At 33.5% G+C, this 19,756-nt stretch overlaps 2 protein-coding genes across 2 annotated transcripts; one reads left to right on the top strand and one right to left on the bottom strand.

The window, feature by feature from the left end:
• Positions 1-3,297: 3,297 nt before the first annotated feature.
• Positions 3,298-9,194, bottom strand: LOC149940461 (prolyl 4-hydroxylase subunit alpha-1-like). The gene is made up of 9 exons (XM_090179110.1): positions 9,050-9,194; positions 6,520-6,693; positions 6,368-6,435; positions 5,681-5,789; positions 5,482-5,562; positions 5,032-5,073; positions 4,109-4,177; positions 3,469-3,565; positions 3,298-3,410 (listed from the first exon to the last, which is right to left on the bottom strand). Exons 1-9 carry the CDS (start codon positions 9,110-9,112, stop codon positions 3,346-3,348), a joined length of 768 nt encoding a protein of 255 aa, XP_090035236.1. The 5' UTR covers positions 9,113-9,194; the 3' UTR covers positions 3,298-3,345.
• Positions 9,195-16,193: 6,999 nt separating this feature from the next.
• On the top strand, positions 16,194-19,523 carry LOC149940460 (uncharacterized). The gene is made up of 2 exons (XM_090179267.1): positions 16,194-16,206; positions 17,752-19,523. Exons 1-2 carry the CDS (start codon positions 16,194-16,196, stop codon positions 19,521-19,523), a joined length of 1,785 nt encoding a protein of 594 aa, XP_090035393.1.
• The last annotated feature ends 233 nt before the right edge of the window (positions 19,524-19,756 follow it).

Genomic DNA, 19,756 nt, shown 5'->3' with positions numbered 1-19,756 from the left:
AAAAATATCAACTTTTTCGTGGTCCGACTATCAACTTTCCTGCCTTTGGCTGTACTAATTTTTCCCATATGAAAGTTCGCTGAGGCCTTAAATAACTATCGCGCAGAGTTAATCATCATTATTAGGATAACGAAAAAGCAAATCAGAATAGTAGCCTCTATCTGGCGGTACCATCATACTCTCCGATGCAACATGGGAATATCACTAACACCACCGAAACCATCAACAAAAACGTGACTACACTCACCATTTTCACTTTAAGAAGCTACACCAAAGCACCACGCACAGGAAGTAGACTTAATCACACAACGCATGCAGGGCTCGAGCCAATCAAAAACTATTGGGATTTACTCAGGCGTCTTTTATCAGATTGCGCTTTCCTTGAGATTTGTTGCTTGGAAATTACCAGATTGGAAATGGGAGTGAAATAGTCGTATTATACTATTATTTATATTGCTTTTAAAAGGCCTCAGAATCGTTTGAATTTCTGTAGATCTCCGTTTGAAAAATGAGAAATTATTGTACGTTGGATCTTTAATCTTGATTGACATGAATTTTGATCGCAATTTTTCAAAGTATTCTGCGTCCAATTCAGTGGCATCGGGGTCATTCCATAAGATTTCGACCACTCATGTCACCATGGGTCAATCGATTTTTTTTAAATTTTAAACACAGATAGATCTGTCTAAAAAACGGTGATATCCAAGGTTTTAGCTGAAAATATTGAGAAGTTTTAGAGTAAACACAGTTTAACCGAAACCCCACATTTTTTGGTATCGTACCTTGATTTCAGTACCCCTTCGCTTTAAGTTTAATATTTTTTTATAAATATATTTTATTTTAACAAAATAACACAATCTTACACATTGTGGCAAGGCCAATACAATGGTGCAGTTTATATAGTCCTAACTAGAATTGATACCCGGTTATTGGATGTCAAAATGTACATTTTTATTTTTGGGGGTCTCATTCGAGGGGTTAAAGGGTCATGTGGGCGATTGAAAACACGAAATATAAATACACTATTAGATAGCTCTATAAAAGAGTTTTGAAATAAGCTCTTAAAAAAAGGGGTATTTTCCTTGTTTTTATTAGATAAATCAATAACCATTCTCTTGAAATTCACCACTTTTGAAATTTTTTATTTTTGATATCATACAAAAAATGGTTTAAATCTTTTAGAAATTATTACTACGTATTTAACGATGTGTGATAAATAATGCTCGAATATTTTCTAAATCATAATCTTTAAGAATAAAGGATCTAGCCTGGAAGAAGTCGCTGTAGGCGTTGATATTAGTCGCAAAATCAAGGTAAGAGGTACATGACATTTGTCGTCCCGCTTAGGCCATGACAGACTGTTATTTATTTAAAGATTAGGGTTGAAAAATATATACATATTTTTCAACCCTAATCTATAAATAACTATAGTTATTTATAGATTAGGTTTAGTTTTCAGTTACAACAAACATTACAGGCGATACTAAAAAGTTCAATGCCTCTATTTAACACGCAATTATTTTCAATTAAATATTTTATCAATTTACTACTCAAAATTAAGGGTTGAAAAATATATACATAAGTTAACAGTCTGTCATGGCCTAAGTGGGACGACAAATGTCATGTACCTCTTAACTTGATTTTGCGACTAATATCAACGCCTACAGCGACTTCTTCCAGGGCTAGATCCTGTATTCTTAAAGATTATGATTTAGAAAATATTCGAGCATTATTTATCACACATCGTTAAATACGTAGTAATAATTTCTAAAAGATTTAAACCATTTTTTGTATAATATCAAAAATAAAAAATTTCAAAAGTGTTGAATTTCAAGAGAATGGTTATTGATTTATCAAATAAAAACAAGGAAAATACCCCTTTTTTAAGAGATTATTTTAAAGCTCTTTTATAGAGCTATCTAATAGTGTATGACCCTTTAACCCCTCGAATGAGACCCCCCAAAAATAAAAATGTACATTTTGACATCCAATAACCTGGTATCAATTCTGGTTAGGACTATATAAACTGCACCATTGAATTGGCCTTGCCACAATGTGTAAGATTGTGTTATTTTGTTAAAATAAAATATATTTATAAAAAGTTATTAAACTTAAAGCGAAGGGGTACTGAAATCAAGGTACGATACCAAAAAATGTGGGGTTTCGGTTAAACTGTGTTTACTCTAAAACTTCTCAATATTTTCAGCTAAAACCTTGGATATCACCGTTTTTTAGACAGATCTATCTGCGTTTAAAATTTAAAAAAAAAATCGATTGACCCATGGTGACATGAGTGGTCGAAATCGTATGGAATGACCCATCGGTTAATTTAAAGATTAGTTTTTGCTAGTTCATGAAATGGATTGATTATCGTGAGGATCGTAGTAATAATCATTCTACGACCCTAAAACTAACATTAAACAAAAAGGATTAAGCTATTCTCTGGTAAATCGATTCCGATTGAGGATAAAACAATATAATTATATCGTTACGACCATTAAATGGTAGTGTAATGGGCTTCTTCGATGATTGAGACCAAGGAAAATATATCCAATCATTTGCTAACGATTTCTATAAAGCGGATAAACCTATTCTAAGATTAACGCTGAACAGGATTTCATTTCCTTAAGCTTCTAGGGATGTTATTGAATTTATGCAAATGATGTTTTATCAAAGCTAAGGCTTGAAATATGTCACGCCATTTATCATTTTCTTTTCTTTGACTAAAATTATATTTTTCAAAAAAATTAGAAAAGAATAAAACATTTTGGTGAAATTAAAAAAACACTTTGTGCACAAATTATTTTGGCGTAAAAACTACCTTTACGAAAAAAAAAAGAATATATATATAAATATATAGGAATTTGATCACAACGCCAATAGAGTTGTCGATAAAAATATTACATCAACGTGTCATTTTAATTTTTTTAATTTTTTTGTCAAATAGCGGTTTGTCCAGATTAGATGGATTTGAAACTAAAGTAACTCTGAAGAAAATAAGGGGTGAAAATTATCCCAAATGTATCTAAAACTGATGAGTTATACATAAGACTTTTATCAAATATGACAATAAAAATTTGTCGTGTTCAGCAGGTGCGAGACAGTAAGGGTGATTTTATTGAAATACATTTTAATGAACAATTTGGAAAACGATGGTCGCGTAAGACAAATTAAAACTATTATGTTTCCGTAATGAAATACTGGAAAGAATTTCTACCAATACCTGTTTGTTTTTAAATAATAATATGCTTGTCGGATAAAAAAAAACTTTATATTTTTGATACGTAAATAAAAGTTACAACGAGGAAACAAGTCTTATCAAAGCTTAACGTTAAGAAATGAACATTAATGAAAGGGGCATCTTGATTGTTTAAACATTCGACCGTTGGTGTCAATGGACTTATGCAACACTGGAAAACAAATATTTATCAGCATCAATGAAATATTCTCAAATAAAATCATTTATACCCAATTTGTTTCCGTGGAGTATCGGGCAGTCCCTGTGAGACGAAAATTCTTCGATTTCTCCGTTCGGTTTTTGATTTCCCCAAAATAAGGCTGATCCCTGAAAATTTAAATTCCAAGACCATAATTCTTTTTTCATAGTAACGTGGCTTTCTTGTTTAACGGTTGCTCTTACGTCACAGTCTCTTACTTTAACAAGGCTACGAGCACGCGCTACACAGTCGCCAGAGGAATATAGCTTTTTCTAGGGCGCGTGCCAATCGCTCGTGCGAAGAATACACTAATAAAGCTGCGTCTTGTGACGAAGGAGCAGCATTTTAACAAGCTGGGCCAGACCACTTTTTGTTTTATAAAATCAACTAGGCCTATTTGATTTTAATTTTGGAAATACTTTTAAAAATGATACCACTTTACAATCAATGAAGAGTTAACAACGATTGTCAATACATTATTTAAAAATTTAATTATTTTATTTAAGTTTAATAGCTAGCTGGTACAATCGTTGTTAAATCTTTATTGACTTTTATTATTAAACTTTTTTAGAGTGATAAACGTTGAATATATCTTATTTTTCACTAATCTTCATTTACTTCGGCATTTATTCTATTTTACCTGACATATTTTTTACATACAACTTTCTGACCTTTTTCGGATTAATTCTAACTCCAATTTCTGGAAAAATTGTTGCTCCGCCTTCCGGAACATCCGAAAGCTAATTAATGAAAATATTTTCTTGTGTTATACCAAGAATAATCATTGTCAAATGGTCAAATGGGCTCAGAAAATTTATATACAAACGGACTTGGAATTAAGTTAAACGATTGATAGAATTACAAGAGCTAAGATACTTCACGACTAAAATTTTAATGAAATTTCCAAATATTTATTTTATATTAACTTCGGTGAGCTTTAGGACAGCAGTCCCCTTTTAATCGAAGTTTTGAATACAACTGAGGTCTTTACGGATAGTTTTGCGCTGTGGACAAATTAATTCATAATCTGTTTTTACATCTATAGGTCCGTTACACGTTTAATTTTACCACAATTTTGTATATGTACAGTTTTTTAATTTCATTTTAAATAATTAACTTCCATTGATATTATTTTTTATTATCCCAATAATATTTGATGCTGATAGGGTAGACTATTTTCAAAATTTACTTTCTTTTGACGTTATTTTTTAAATCTAAGGTTGGTCTGATCTGTGTAAGAACTATTACAGTTCCATGGAATTTCATATCCAATTCCAGTTTCTATATGTTTATATTCTCTCCGATATAATTATTAAAAAATTTAAGAATTAATTAAACGTTTAATCATGAGGAATCTAGTATCTTCTAAATAATTTATTTGATATTTCATCCCTGGATATAAATCGTATTATCGAAAGGATTAAGATAACGTTTTCTATTATTGAAATTTTATCAAGACAATTAAATACTTTTGATCAAAACGTATTTCAGTTTACTGATCTCATAAAATTGATCCGTTAAATTGCTATTAAAGCATTTAATTAATACATAGAATATCAAAAATTTGAATTTTAAAGTAATCATGTAATCTTACATAGAACATGATGGTTCCTTTGCCGTGATCCATATCAATAATCTAAAATAGATAAAGCAATTTACGATTATAATAATTTTAAAAGACTGTACGACTATGACGTATTTTGGTTATTTTAAAATGGCGAGAAACACTAGTGGGCCTAATGAGTGCATTTCTTAAGCCTAGTGAAACGGCTTAAATTTTTTATTTATTGTTGAGAAATGCGTTACAAATTGACATATGTTAACTAACACGTTATTCCGATTTCTTAAATTTGCAAATAACATGAATTAGTTTATTTTAGTTTAATTTAAACGTCAAGCGCTTTTTCAAAGTGAAAATGTCTTGTTTTGAAAACTTTCCTTCCATAATTATAACTCAAGTAAGTCGTTCCTGTCCAAAATCATGTGGAACAGCGAAGAATCAGAAAAAAAATGCGATTAGGAATATTAAGAAAGATATTTTTACCTGAGTTTTGGTGTGATAATGTATTCCAGTCAATTTTTTCTCTAGTGGCAAATACTGTCCTGCAGCGCCAAAAATTTCCAACTACCAAAATAGACCTTCATTAACATTGGAAATTTAAAAGAAACTCTTATGCTAATAACATTCGTAACAACTAGATTAAATAAAGCTTGCTATGTTTTTTGGCGGAAAAGATACTTACAACGTATGGATCATCTGTGTTTTGTTTTTTCAGTTTTTTTCCAGTGATCATTGCGATTGTCTTGTCTAATGTTTTCGTCACTTCGTGGCTGTTGGACGATAACGTAGCGCTAAAGACACAAACCAATATTATAGACGTTTTAGATCTATTTACCCAATATGGAATGAAAGTGTAATTATCTAAGCATTTCATTTTAAAAGTAACTGTTTTAAATATTTCTAATATTTTTATTTTATTGTCGTATGAACTTAAGGTAAAAATAAAAAGGAATGGTTAAAATGGCATCATTTCCTACATCTATTATGTAAGGTCTTTAACAAAATAAACTTAATAATTTTCATCTTTTTATATCCATATTAGATTTAAATTATTATGTTTTAAAATTCCACAAAAAGTTTTTAACATTTCTAAAGAGGTTCCATACATTTCATTTCATTTCAATTTCCTTTTTTTAAGACGTAATTATTTAAAATTGGATATGCTAGACGCCTCTGGTCAGATAGAATTTATTTCATCCTAAGGTGGCAATACAGCGTGGAGCTGTGAGAGCTCTTATCCCACCTAGGGTCAGATGCCAGTACTAAACGTTCGCAAGATTTCACCTTGAATTGAAATATTATTTTAAGGTAAAGGATGTAGTATTCAAAACGTTAATTTTAATTTTGCTGTTATTAAACTAATGCGTACATAAATCTTGTTCCAAATGAAGACGTCCGATTAACTCCATCCATTGATATCTCCAATGCCGGTGTGATCTGCGTGACGAGAAAGAAAGATCCATATAACGTAGCAGATTAGTTTTTCTAATAAGTTTGAGGAAGTATTCCCTTCATTGGTACCTTTTTCAAAGCAAGAAGTTTGATTTTTTGGATGTCGGAGTTACTGATGATATCATGGAAATGAACTATAAGAGGTTCTTTCGATATTTCTTCCAATCGAAGCGGAGACAAATGAAAATACGCGCTGAATCCTCGGAAAAAGCGGCACTTCAGATCGGCGCTTAACACTAACTCCTGAGTAACCAATGAAAATTCTTCATATCAAATACATGTGTTAACTTTCTTTAACAAAATAAATGTTCGGTTAATTGTATTTTTGTCGGGTTCTTTACAAAAAGTACCCGATGTTTTAGTTTTTTAAGATAATTCTCTAAGCTTAATTTACACAAATTTACAGGCGTGTTCTTTGGTACAGTACCAACGAGTGAAAAAATTCCCATATTGAACCGTATCCGAGTAATTGGCCAACAAAAATTGTTTCCTTTCACTAAGCAATTGGTTTCTTATCTTTTTCGATATAAAAACAAAACTAGTAACACAAGTGCGTTATTAAATTGAAATAAGTAAGCTACGTGTAGAAATACGTTTTAACAATAACAAGGTGTTTCTAAGTGACTACGCCTATTAAAAAAAGTAAATTATTGAATTTAGTTTTTTATTCTTCTAATGCCATAAGTACATATTTAACACCTTGTGCGGGGTTTTGGAATGTGTCGATCTCATCTCCGTGTTTTCCCCCGAATGCTAGTACACTAAATGTAGTTGGCTTGTGTAATGAAAGATCTCAGTAAATAGTCACCCACAAAAAAATGGTTTTAGTCTACAGGTTAAGTCTACAACACATGTTCTAAAAGTTTTTTGGGCGGGTACGAGGCTCGAACTTGCAAAAAATTGGTAAATTCTGACGATGCTAATTTTTCCCGTGACCGAATATTAAATTTACATAATCGTCATGAGTGGCAACAAGAAAATCCGCACCAGACTACCGTTAGGTCACATCAAGTGCAGTTTAGTCTTAACGTCTGGTGCGGAATTGTTGGCGACCATTTAATTGGACCTTATTTATCCCATCAAGACTAACTGGTGAGTCGTACTTCACCTTTCTACAAGACAATTTACCAGAGTCCAACCCTATTTTTTTTGGTCGCGAATTCGTTCAAAAATGATTTGTGTGTACCCCAGGTGATCATTTCAATTTAGTTAAATTTGTACTTATGGCATTTCCAGGGAATAAAATAAAATTCAATAAGTAACTTTCTTTCAATTGACGTGGTCACTATGAAACGCCTTGTTATTGTTAATATCTTAACGTAGAATTCTTCTTTCAATTAATAATGCATTTTTTATACTTGTGATCGTTTACTTATCATTTTCGAAAAAAAATGCTTAGTAAAAGGAAATAATTGGGTCCAAAGAATAATAGAAACTGCACATTTGCGCGTTTTCGACCTTTTTCACCTGTTGTTACGCAAAGAACACGCCTATAAATGTGTGCCCAACTTCTCTGAAACATCCTGTATAACATATATTCCTCAAAAAATAAATTATATATACACTTCAATATCTAAGACTCCAATGGCGGCGTTCTGCGAAAGCGTCTGTAGGAATGGACGGGGCTTAAACTTTGTCGAATGTCCGACGTTGCTAGTTACAGTCGCGAGCGAAATTCTCAGCTTTAAACCCCACCCGTTTCTTAAAATTTTTTAACGGGCTTTCTTAAATAAATTCCTTTTAATTATTACCGAATCTATATGAGAACTGCACATGGGTGATCTAAGATACCTACGCGTATCAAAAATACGCTACACTACAGAGCGAACGATACAACCTCATTTCATTATCACCAAGTACCTATAATCCACCTATTTTTTTTTTTACTTTTTTTACTCCACTAGACTTTAAGCGCGCTGGACGATTGAACAAATTAGACACTACAACTGATTTTAAGAATTTCAAGCTCTGGGACGTTTTATATTTATTTTAAATGTAGATCCCACAATGACGTAATAAATATAAACATTTACCCTAATTTTGGTTTGTAAAAGAGTGTAGCTGATAAGATCACTTTTTATAAACGCAGACTACATTTAATAGTAAATGTACATCTTTTTAAAAAATGAATAATTTGCTTGTTTTAAGGATTGTGACACAAGCTGTCATAAATGACGTGTCTTATTTCATAGAACAACCTTAAAACCTAGCTTAACGAATACCCTTCCCACCTACAATGAATTACATAAAATGTATATAGGGTTAAGAAAATTCAGACTAAAGTACATGTATTATTTCAATTGCTTTATAATTTAAATGATTAAGGGCTTTTAGAGTGTTATTTTATATGAAACCAGTTATAGCGCAGTTTTTTACATTTCTACGAAAACTCATATCTTCACGATTTAATAGGTGCTGAAAGAAATTTTGCCTAAATTCTATTTGGGTTCCATTTAAGCCAAACCATGTCTTCAGGAAGAACAGATTTTACCCACATTTCATTTATTGACACCTGACGAATTAAGACAGTCAACAAACATGCTAGTATCAAAAAGGCCTTATTTAAATTGGCTGCACTTCAAGATGAAATGTTACTTACATCAGCATCTTTTTCTTCGTTCCGACAAAGTTCATAGATCTTTTCTAATTTAGGATTATTCATGCCCAGTGCTGAAAGTTTTAAAGATTAGAAATGGTTAAAAATAATTTTATTTACACACAACTAAAATCCTGGTTCTTGGCAAGATATGTCTTCATGGCGGTACTCTACATATACTACAGTGAACAATTGAAAATAAAAAGAATTGTTTTCGTAGTGAGTGCTAGTGTTTGCGTTTTAAACACGTGTCAGATAACAAAAGTTAGAAACATTTATTTAAAAACCAATTTAAAAAAAGCCTAGTAAAAAGAAAGTTTATCGCTTTATAAATTAGTTAAAAGACAGGTTTTTGCCCTTATGTGTTATTGCTCGCGCCACAGAGTTAAGACGCTCTGTGAAAACATTTATTTGTAAGTATCAAATGTTAGGCTTAGTTATAGAATCTTGTCACGCCATGGGGCATAACTCACAGAAGTAGTCAGTTTCAATTTTTGATATGACCTACCTTCAAGATTAGCTGGAGCTAGTAATTTAGCAATTGATAACTATACAAAAATAAAATAAAATTTAAAACAAAAATATAATTTCCAGAAGTGTAAATTATATCTCTTGCGAAATAAGTATATAATAGTGCATGATAATGTACCTTCACTGGTTAGAGGCACTTTTCTATACAATCTATATGTCCCTATAGCCGCATGTTATCTTAAAATATCGCAAACGGATGGAAATTTTTTAACTATTATGTATACTTTCGAAAATTAAGAAAAATCTGCTTTTAAAGTTTTTTAATCCCATACATACCGAGTCGTTTTTGCTCGGACTGGGCATTTTTTTTCTCGTATGGAAACGCTTAAATGTAATTTTCCGAAAACCTTTAACATTTTTCACGGTTTTGGTGGGAAGATACTAGACCAAAAAATTCAGAGGAGAAAGTTGTAGAGCACTATCGATAACGAACAAATATAAAAATTCCAATGAGCAATTTGTAGAGCACTATCGATAATGTACAAATATAAAAATTCCAAAGATAAAGTTTATAGAGCACTATCGATAACGTACAAATGTAAAAATTCCCAAGAGAAAGTTTATAGAGCACTATCGATAACGTAAAAATGTAAAAATTGCAAAGATAAAGTTTATAGAGCAATATCGATAACGTACAAATATAAAAATTCCAAAGATAAAGTTTATATAGCACTATCGATAACGTACAAATATAAAAATTCCAATGAGCAAGTTGTAGAGCACTATCGATAATGTACAAATATAAAAATTCCAAAGATAAAGTTTATAGAGCACTATCGATAACGTACAAATGTAAAAATTCCAAAGATAAAGTTTATAGAGCACTATCGATAACGTACAAATATAAAAATTCCAATGAGCAAGTTGTAGAGCACTATCAATAATGTACAAATATAAAAATTCCAATGAGCAAATTGTAGAGCACTATCGATAATGTACATATATAAAAATTTCAAAGATAATGTTTATAGAGCATTATCGATAACGTACAAATATAAAAATTCCAAAGAGAAAGTTGTAAAGCACTATCGATAACGTACAAATATAAAAATTCCAAAGAGAAAGTTTATAGAGCACTATCGCTAACGTACAAATATAAAAATTTCAAAGATAAAGTTGGAAAGCACTATCGATAACGTACAAATATAAAAATTCCAATGAGCAAGTTGTAGAGCACTATCGATAACGTACAAATATAAAAATTCCAACGAGAAAGTTGTAGAGCACTATCGATAACGTACATATATAAAAATTTCAAAGATAAAGTTTATAGAGCACTATCGATAACGTTCAAAAATAAAAAATTCCAATGGGAACGTTGTAGAGCACTATCGATAACGTACAAATGTAAAAATTCCAATGAGAAAGAGCAATTTTTCACGACTCAGATATGAGATGAAGAATAAAAACGTTTTCTATACGGGGCAATAGGCTGTTTTGTGCGCAAATTTAGAGACCTTAAAAAGGTTTTTTGCATGGTATTTATCTAAATTTTCTGTTGCTTTTGCACAAAGGTTGGTTGTCAGGTACATTTTAATATGAAACCTTTCAGTTTTAAACCACTCTCTAAAATTTATTAATTCTAATCAACAACTATGCCACTTTATTCAGTGAGCAGCGCGCTTTTATGATCGAGTTATTCTACGGTGATGAAAATCGTAACGCTCATAGTAAGTCAAATGTTTATTGTTTAGTGTTCGCTATCCTAACCCGAAGATTAAGCCTCAACTCCGTTCTCGGAGCTGTTCGAGACTTTGACATCTACGGAAACTCAATCCCAGGTTCCGTGGACAAGGTCCTCTAAACCTCAACATGGAAGAAATCGTTCTACTCTACTTTGCTGCGTATCCACGAGCACGTATTAAAGGTTAAAGCGACGATCGTAGGTTATCAAGCAACTACGTTTGGAGAACTTTTTATAATCACCACTTTCATTCATATCTAGCTACCCGCCACCAAGCTCTGCATGAAGGAGGTATGGAACGATGATATGAATTCTTCAACCGGCTAATTAAGATGTCGGATGATGACCCAAATTTCATCACTCATTTTCTGGTGACCGACGAGTGTTCCTTTGGGAGAGATGGACCTTTTAACCCCTAAAACAACTACATGTTAAGTGATGAAAATGCTCACTAGGGTTTCCCTTACCATCATCAACAACAATTTCGACTGAATTTTAGAACAGGTTTGATTGGAGATAGAGTTATCAGCCCATTTTCCCCTCCCAATCGTCTTAATGGATGAAATTCCTGGGCATTTTTGCAGAACGAAGTAGCCGACGTGTTAGACGACAAACTGCTGGAAATTTACAGACAACTATGGTACCAACATGACGGTGCACTACCTTATCCACCTCGATGTGTTGTGGAGCATCTTAGCAACGAGTTCCCTCAGCGTTGGATTGGTACAAACGCCGCCATTTGATGCCCTCAGAGGTCTCCAGACCTAACATTGATGGACTTTCTTTTGGGGTTTCATCAAAGTAAGTGTTTACGACAACAAATTATTGCAGCCTTCGCACTTCTCGCCTGCTCGTTTCGAGAGATGCTCCATCGTGCCAACGGAGATATCTTAGACCCTTACATGTAAATGTTCTGATATTATTGTACGAATAAACTGGAAAATTAACCTATTTTAAGAGTTATAAATTTGCTCACATAACTGGCTAAATTATCTTACATGTACAACTTGTTTGTTTTCATCACCTCTTGAAAAATTAGTCTTTTCAATTGAATTTTTGTCTTTGTACATTATCGACAGTGCTCTAGAACATTCTCATTCGAATGTTTTGTTTAGCACCTTCCCGCCGAAAAATAATTTTTTTCTGAAAATTTGGATTTTAAGCGTTCTCATTCTAGAAATATAGTGCCCTAACATTTTGTTACTCTAACTCTTGTAGTTTTTGTGAAAAATGCTCAGTCAGAGTAAAAAGATATCTCCTGTATATTATATGATAAACCTGATGAAATTTGAATTTCTGTAATATTGCACTATTTCGCTTGACGTCGCTTCTTTGCGTGTTATCCGTTCATTTTTGAACTTACTAAACTTATTAATTTATCCATAGCCGCTGCTCCTGCTTCCAGCTCTTTTTTGCTTCCAAGGAAATCTGGCTCATCTATTTTGCGCTTATATAAGTCGTGCCATTCGGTTCCTCGGTTTATATTTTGGGCGGCAAGATATTGTACAGAAAGCAAAGAACAGTCTAAGGCTGGAAAATAATTTGTTTTCTTAAGTACTATCTATGCGAGGTAATAAAATACCATGTTTTTGAATTCTATTTTGGTAGAACGAGTTATATAGTTATAACCAAGCGCCAAACCAAGCAGCAGGGAAATATATGGAGGTAACCAGCATACGAAAGTAAACTTAAACAGTATTTAAAATCAGTGCTGCTTGTTTTGGTTCTTGTTGCAGCCTACTTCCAGGTGCTAGTAGGCCTCACTTTGAAGCTCTCGGGCGCTCTATTAAGTCATCGCAGGAAAATAGGAAAAAAACAGGCATACTTCTCAAATATCACCCTACAACTCCTTAAAATTTTTACATACCGTTTTGAAATTCCCTGTATAATGTAATGCCAATTAGCCATATTAGTTTCGATAGAAAACCGTTGTGGCCAACGCAATTAACTCAGAAACTGCTGGATTTTCGTCTAGTTTATGAGCTTCTGGCGTTGGTCACTATACGTGTCTCTAAGTAAACGGTGTAATTCTTAAGTTTTAGAACTTTGAATCAAGTTTTCTCCATATTCATCATATCGATTTCTTACATTCAGTATTAAAATTAACGAGCTTGCAGTTTGAACGTGAGCATTTTTTGCCTAAAAACCATTAAAATCCAGCAAGGTTTATATCCTATACGTGTAATAATAATAATAATCAGCTAGGCTAATACCCAAGGCACCACCTTGGGCTTAAGTCATCAAGCGACTTTTGAAGCCATTAATTCAGGTGGCTGGGTTCCAAAAAGAGCCACCCGGAATAGGTATCACCTACTTAATTATTTTTTATTTGTTATCTTTCCTGTATTTTACCTGATAGAGGCTCAGCCTTGACTTTAGGAATGTTTATATTTAAAGAACTCTTGATGTTTCCTAGCGACAGTGCTTTTGATTGAAGACGATAAGTGTGCTGAAGAGACATCAGCCCATCTGAAGCCACTTTTAAGTCGTCCTGGCACGGAATTTCGTTCTTTTCCCTCAAGTCCTCAATAGTTCTCTTAAGCTCTGGAAATCACGAAGAACTTCATTAAAAAGAACTGAAATTCAAATCCTCTCATGTTTATCAATAATTTCGGAATAACGCCTAAATGAAAACATTATTTCTTATCCTATATTCGAAATAAAGCTTCGTAGAAATTTAACATTATTAAATATTAATAATATTTTAGCAAATTATATATACGACAGTATTGCTATAGAATATCGGCCTTGGCTAGTTTTAATCAACGTTTGTAACTGAAATCTTCTTTTTAAAGATTAAAAATCGACTTTTAATTAACCAAATTGTTTATTTTTAATATAGTTTAAAATGAATTACAATAAAATTTAAAATAATTTAAAAGGGTCGTGTAAGCTTATACCAAACCAAACATTTTTAAAAGCTGTAATTACTATTACTCACTATTAGCCGGTGAAAAAATTTGGTTATCAATAATTTGATCGATGTCCAGAGTTGAACGTCTAATTAGCAAATAGTTGTTCACCGGATTACTGAGATATTCGTGAAAATGCGTGGATTTCGAATTGTACTTCTCTGTATATTTTTCGATATACCTAAATATATTATAATTAATCCGCTGCCTATTATTAAAGTACAATTTAATACTATAATTAATAATATTAACTTTTTAACGATAACACTTGGTATTTTTAAAGCCAAATAATTTCATTTAGTTCTGTCAATATTTGGATACGTTTGTAGCCACGCAGATCTCTGCTCGTGTCATAAATATTAACAAAGTGTTATTTAATTGGCGAAATGCTTTAGGGAATAACCGATAGTCTTTGGTAATTATATGAATCTCAATCAATGAGAAAATTATGGAAGATATACGGCTTATTATGAAAACTAAATCTTCTGTATTTTTTGACAAATGGCTCTCAAAAGTTTCAGGTTTAAACTAATTGTTTACAATATTTTCAACAAAGCAATTTGCAATGGATTTTTTAATTAGGGGTGAAATTTCATTTGTTAAATATCGATCCAACCCAATAAGTTAGTTAACGTCGTTACACTAGTCTGCCTACAAACCTTGGTTCATCTAAATATGTGAAAGTATTGTTGCTAAAAGTAAATGTAATTTTGGTCGTAAATTGGGATTCCCAAACCAAGAAACAGGGAAAGTTAACTTATACAAAACGAAATGGGGTGTATAATAGAGGGGCAGATCATTAGAACATGAAAACCCACATATAAATAAATTGGATAATTAAAGTAAAATATTTTACAACAATTATTCTTGAGGCCTTTTCCTAGCTAATTTTAACCACTACAATTTAATTTATTCAAACTCACCCTGAACCGATTCCGATAGTCGTATTAACCTTAATTCCTTAATTATTGGAGATTAATTGAGTGAGTTATGGAGAAAAAGCGAATTTCAATAACCATACCACCATCTATTGGTTTTAAAAATAATTATTTGTATGGCACTTCTTCCGCACAAAGAGCAGCGTGAACTAACGTCACGAAGGTCACGCTGAGGTAGGATGTTAAAAAGGGCCATCGTCTGCTTTTTTTCTAACAGCGCATGTATCAGATATTATTGAAATTCGCTTATCTATTTTCATAGTTACAGGTCGTTCAAGTTCAAAAATTGTTTTTAACTTTTCATCGCTTCCTTAACACGACGGAAGGTATAACATCATAAATAAATATAATTTTTTTTGCGAGTTCAGCTTCAGATCGCTTCATTGACTTGTATTACTATGCTTCCCCTCTATAAAATTTAATTTAAAATAACCGATAATATTTAAACCGATTTTAATCTGTGAAAACTAATTTTCTTTCAATAGGAAACTGTAAAGGGAAACATAAGAATTAATTACCAGATTATATGAACCTAAATAATATATCAAGTCTTATTAATCTTGTACATGTATGAACCTGATATTGGTTTAATTTTGTTCATTAACGTACGACGTTCATTATCATTATAAAGAATTCTGTTTTCATAAAATTATGATTAAACATTGTAACTCATAGTGGAAGTCTTTTGAATACATCTTAGGAGGAAGCACATTATTTACTACCGCAATTTACATTTTTACTTACTTTTTAATCTTCTTATGGTTCTTTTCCATAGTCGCAGAATATTCTTTCAATATTTCCAGTAACCGCCTTTCGGCGTGTAGTTGTTTCTCGATTTGAATTGAATCTTCGGAAATAGAGCTCAAACAATGGGCGTTGGAAGAAAAGCCTATTACAATAACTAGAAAACATTTAAGATCAATTTTAAAAATAATATTTTTCATGGTCTGAAATAAACTAAAGCAATCGCGACAGTTTTAAAACGATTGCTTTTACGTGTAACCTCGGAAATAAAGCTGTCGTACAAACGTTAAACGAAATGGAAACGCGCAAAGGTGCGAGTGTCGTCGCAATAACTAGTAATGCACACGTTTTGTAAGTGCAATAACCTACCCCAATTGAATGAACTGTTAGTTTTGAGGGAAAACTCAATTCATGTGATATGTCACTTTCGACTTGACGGTATAACGCGAACCCGTATTCGCATTAACACGTACTGCTGTTATTAAAACAACGAATATTTTTAAATTAATATGCAAATTGAATATTTTGATTAGGTCGAGGAAATTGAAAAATTTCATCTATGATAAGAAAAAGTAAGTAAAGAACTTTCAATATGCAAATAAATATTTTTTGTATAAAATTATGACAAGCAATACTATACTAAATTTAAAAAAACACAAAAATTGTTTTACTAAAACTAAAAACACCAAAACTATAGCGGTTGTAGAAAAATAAAAATAAATTATATATTTATCTATGCATATGTTCATTAATACTTTAATGTTAATTGAATATACTCTAATAAATAGGGATACAAATTATTCTCGACTTAGGCTTTTGCTAAATAAATGTACATTTTTAATTAAAATTATATAAAACATTATTAAAATTAAATTTTTACCCAATAATTAAAAATATAACGTTTGTGTACTAAAATAACAAAATTAAAAGACTGCATGCGTTCTTTCAAATATTTATGTTTGATATGGAACGTCTTGGAGCTAGCGATTTAGCAGTATAAACCTTTCGTTAAATGAATATTTAAAATGATAATGAGAAAGAATATAAAGCAAAATGTGGAACATCGCAAAACGCATAAAAATAAGTATATATTATCATAAAAACCCCAACTTTTTCGAAGTACTTGTTTTATAGGACAATTTCACTTATATAACTATCTAAAACCAATTATGTAAACAAAATCATTTTCACAATTCACACACCTTAACTTGACAAAACCAAAAAATAAATAAGACCATACTGATAAGAAAAATAACCGCCCTAGATTACATAGGGATTATTAAGCCAAAGCCAAAAATAACCAGATTCATTAAAATTAATTTACACCAAATATATGTGGAGAGTAGAACACCTAATCTCTCAAATAATATATCATAAATATGAATCTGAGTTGAGGTCGCACTTCTTTATACATATTTGATAGTTGCTACGAATCCATCAATTATCACTGAACAACGCAAATAAAAGGTCCACCGAATCGTTTGAAAAATTCGGGCCAAAATTCAGAAGAGCTCCTCTCCTTCCGAGGCGTGATTCAGGCTTAACTTCCCCGTTCCCAAAACGCGTCATTCTTTATCACCACCCTCCAAATTTAAAGGATAATGTGGCCCCTTAACTACACAGTACGAAACGTTTGTTGGATAAGGTTAATGTATAATTAAATTTAAATTTAATAAATCGCGTATTGTTTGACGTATCCCATTTGCTACCGTATAGAACAGGGCAACCAGCGAGTTTAGTCAGCTCATCAATTTCTCCGTTTGGTTTTAGATTCCACTGGCATACGCCTATTCCCAGACCAATAACAATTATAATTTAGAGTGAAATAAACGTACCTCTCACCGCATTGAAAATAATTGTCTTGTGATGAGTCTTATGAGTGCGTACGTGAAATAGGTAACAGAAGAAAACAACAAAAGAAAACTGATCTTCGCAGCGCTCTCATTTCACATAAGGCGGTTTTGAGACGCCTTTGTGGACCTAACGACGCTCTCTATTGGACTATAATTCAGGCCATTCGATATTACAATTCTATTTCCGAGACTAAGGCCCGTAAAACTACCACCCTTAGGCCCCCAGCCGCTGCAGTGCCGGTTGAGCGTCTCGTCGTGACTATTCCACCAGATTTTACTCTTACCACCCATGAAAGGACGGTTCTCTCGAAGGGTTTATCCTTCGTTCCAGAGAAACCTTTGCCGGATAGCTTCCAGTTGCTTCACGATCTCGAGGACTTCTACCGTCGTCTGCGCCTTCGGTCTCATTTCTCCGACCAGCCGCCTAAACCCAAAGCTCCCCTCACTACCTTTCAGCAGATCGACAATCAAAAAGGGAAAGTCTTCAATCCTCAAGGGAAGCATAAAACTCTTGCCTGCAAGAACGAGATTGCCAATCTTCAGTTCCGCAAAACTAAGACTTCTAATTTGACGAATGCCGAACGTGTTGCTCTCCGTTCTCTTCGAGGTAGGGGTGATTTTGTGATTAAACCTGCTGATAAGGGGGGTGCTATTGTAGTTTGGAAGAAGGATCTTTATGTTGCCGAGGCCTTCCGTCAACTTTCCGACACCGATTTCTACGAAGAGCTTCTAGTTGATCCAACATCCGAGTATCAAACACAGATTATTTCTGAGATCAATGAAATGATTGAGGCTACAGATCTTCCACCCATGAAGATATGCCTTATCGTTGACAACCACCGGACATCTCACTTCTATCTACTACCTAAAATCCACAAACCTCACAACCCGGGTCGTCCAATTGTCTCCGCCTGTTCCTGTCCTACGGAGTACATTTCGAGTTTCTTGGATAGTGAAATGCAGTCGCTTGTGACCTCTCTTCCGAGTTACATTAAAGGCACAAGTGATGCTCTCCGCCGTTTCTCTTCTTTCTCCTTTACAGGTACTAAAAGGTGGTTAATTTCTATGGATATTAAATCTTTGTACACGGTGATTCCTCACGCTGATGGTCTTCGTGCACTCCAACACTTTTTGAAAAAATGGACCGACAAGTACCCTCCCACCGATACCCTCGTTCGTCTCGCTGAACTGGTGTTGACGCTGAACGCTTTCTCTTTTGACGGCAAGTTCTACAGACAGGTTAGCGGTGTTGCTATGGGTACTAAGATGGGACCAAGTTACGCGAATTTGTTCGTTGGCCGGGCTGAGGAGCTATTCTTTTCAGGTTACGCTGGCCCTACTCCGGATTTACATGGCCGTTTCATCGATGACGTTGCCCAGTTCGCCTCTCGCAGTCGTCTTGACCTAGAAACCTTCCTCGCATCCTTTTGCGCCACGCATCCTGCCCTGGAGTTCACGGTCGAAGTCTCCGAGACAACCATCAACTTCTTGGATATTTGTATTTCGGTTTCCGGTGATGGCGTGTCCACTACTTTATATCGCGAGCCAACTGACTCTCGTTCATACCTTTTGCCGACATCTTCCCATCCTCGGCACACCACTAATTCAATTCCATTTTCCCAGTTTCTTCGCTTACGCAGAATTTGCTCTTCAGATAATGACTTCAACAACAAGGCCATCGAAATGCGCGATTGTTTTTCGGCAAGAGGTTACTCTGACAAGGTTCTACAGCTTGCTCTTACCAAGGCCTCCGCTGTTACACACGATGATGTTACCCCAAGAAGCCCGCCACTGAGAGGCCTTCTGTCGTCCTGACGTATCATCCGCAAATTCATCGAATCGAAACTGTTAATCGGAAAAACTATCACCTTTTACAGATGGACCCAGACACAAGCCATATTTTCAGTAATCCGCCTAGATTTTGTTACCGCCGTGATAATAACGTGCGCTCTATCTTTGTTTCTAGCTCCTTGCCGGGACATGACGCCAGCGCGACTTACGAGGGTACCCAAAAGTGCAATCGCCCGCGGTGTAACACTTGCGCTATT

The sequence above is a fragment of the Leiobunum rupestre genome, chromosome 6 (genome assembly GCF_980474605.1).
Source record: "Leiobunum rupestre chromosome 6, qqLeiRupe1.1.hap1, whole genome shotgun sequence".
NCBI classification, from domain to species: Eukaryota; Metazoa; Arthropoda; class Arachnida; order Opiliones; family Sclerosomatidae; genus Leiobunum; species Leiobunum rupestre.
This window is presented reverse-complemented; position numbering and strand designations above follow the sequence as displayed.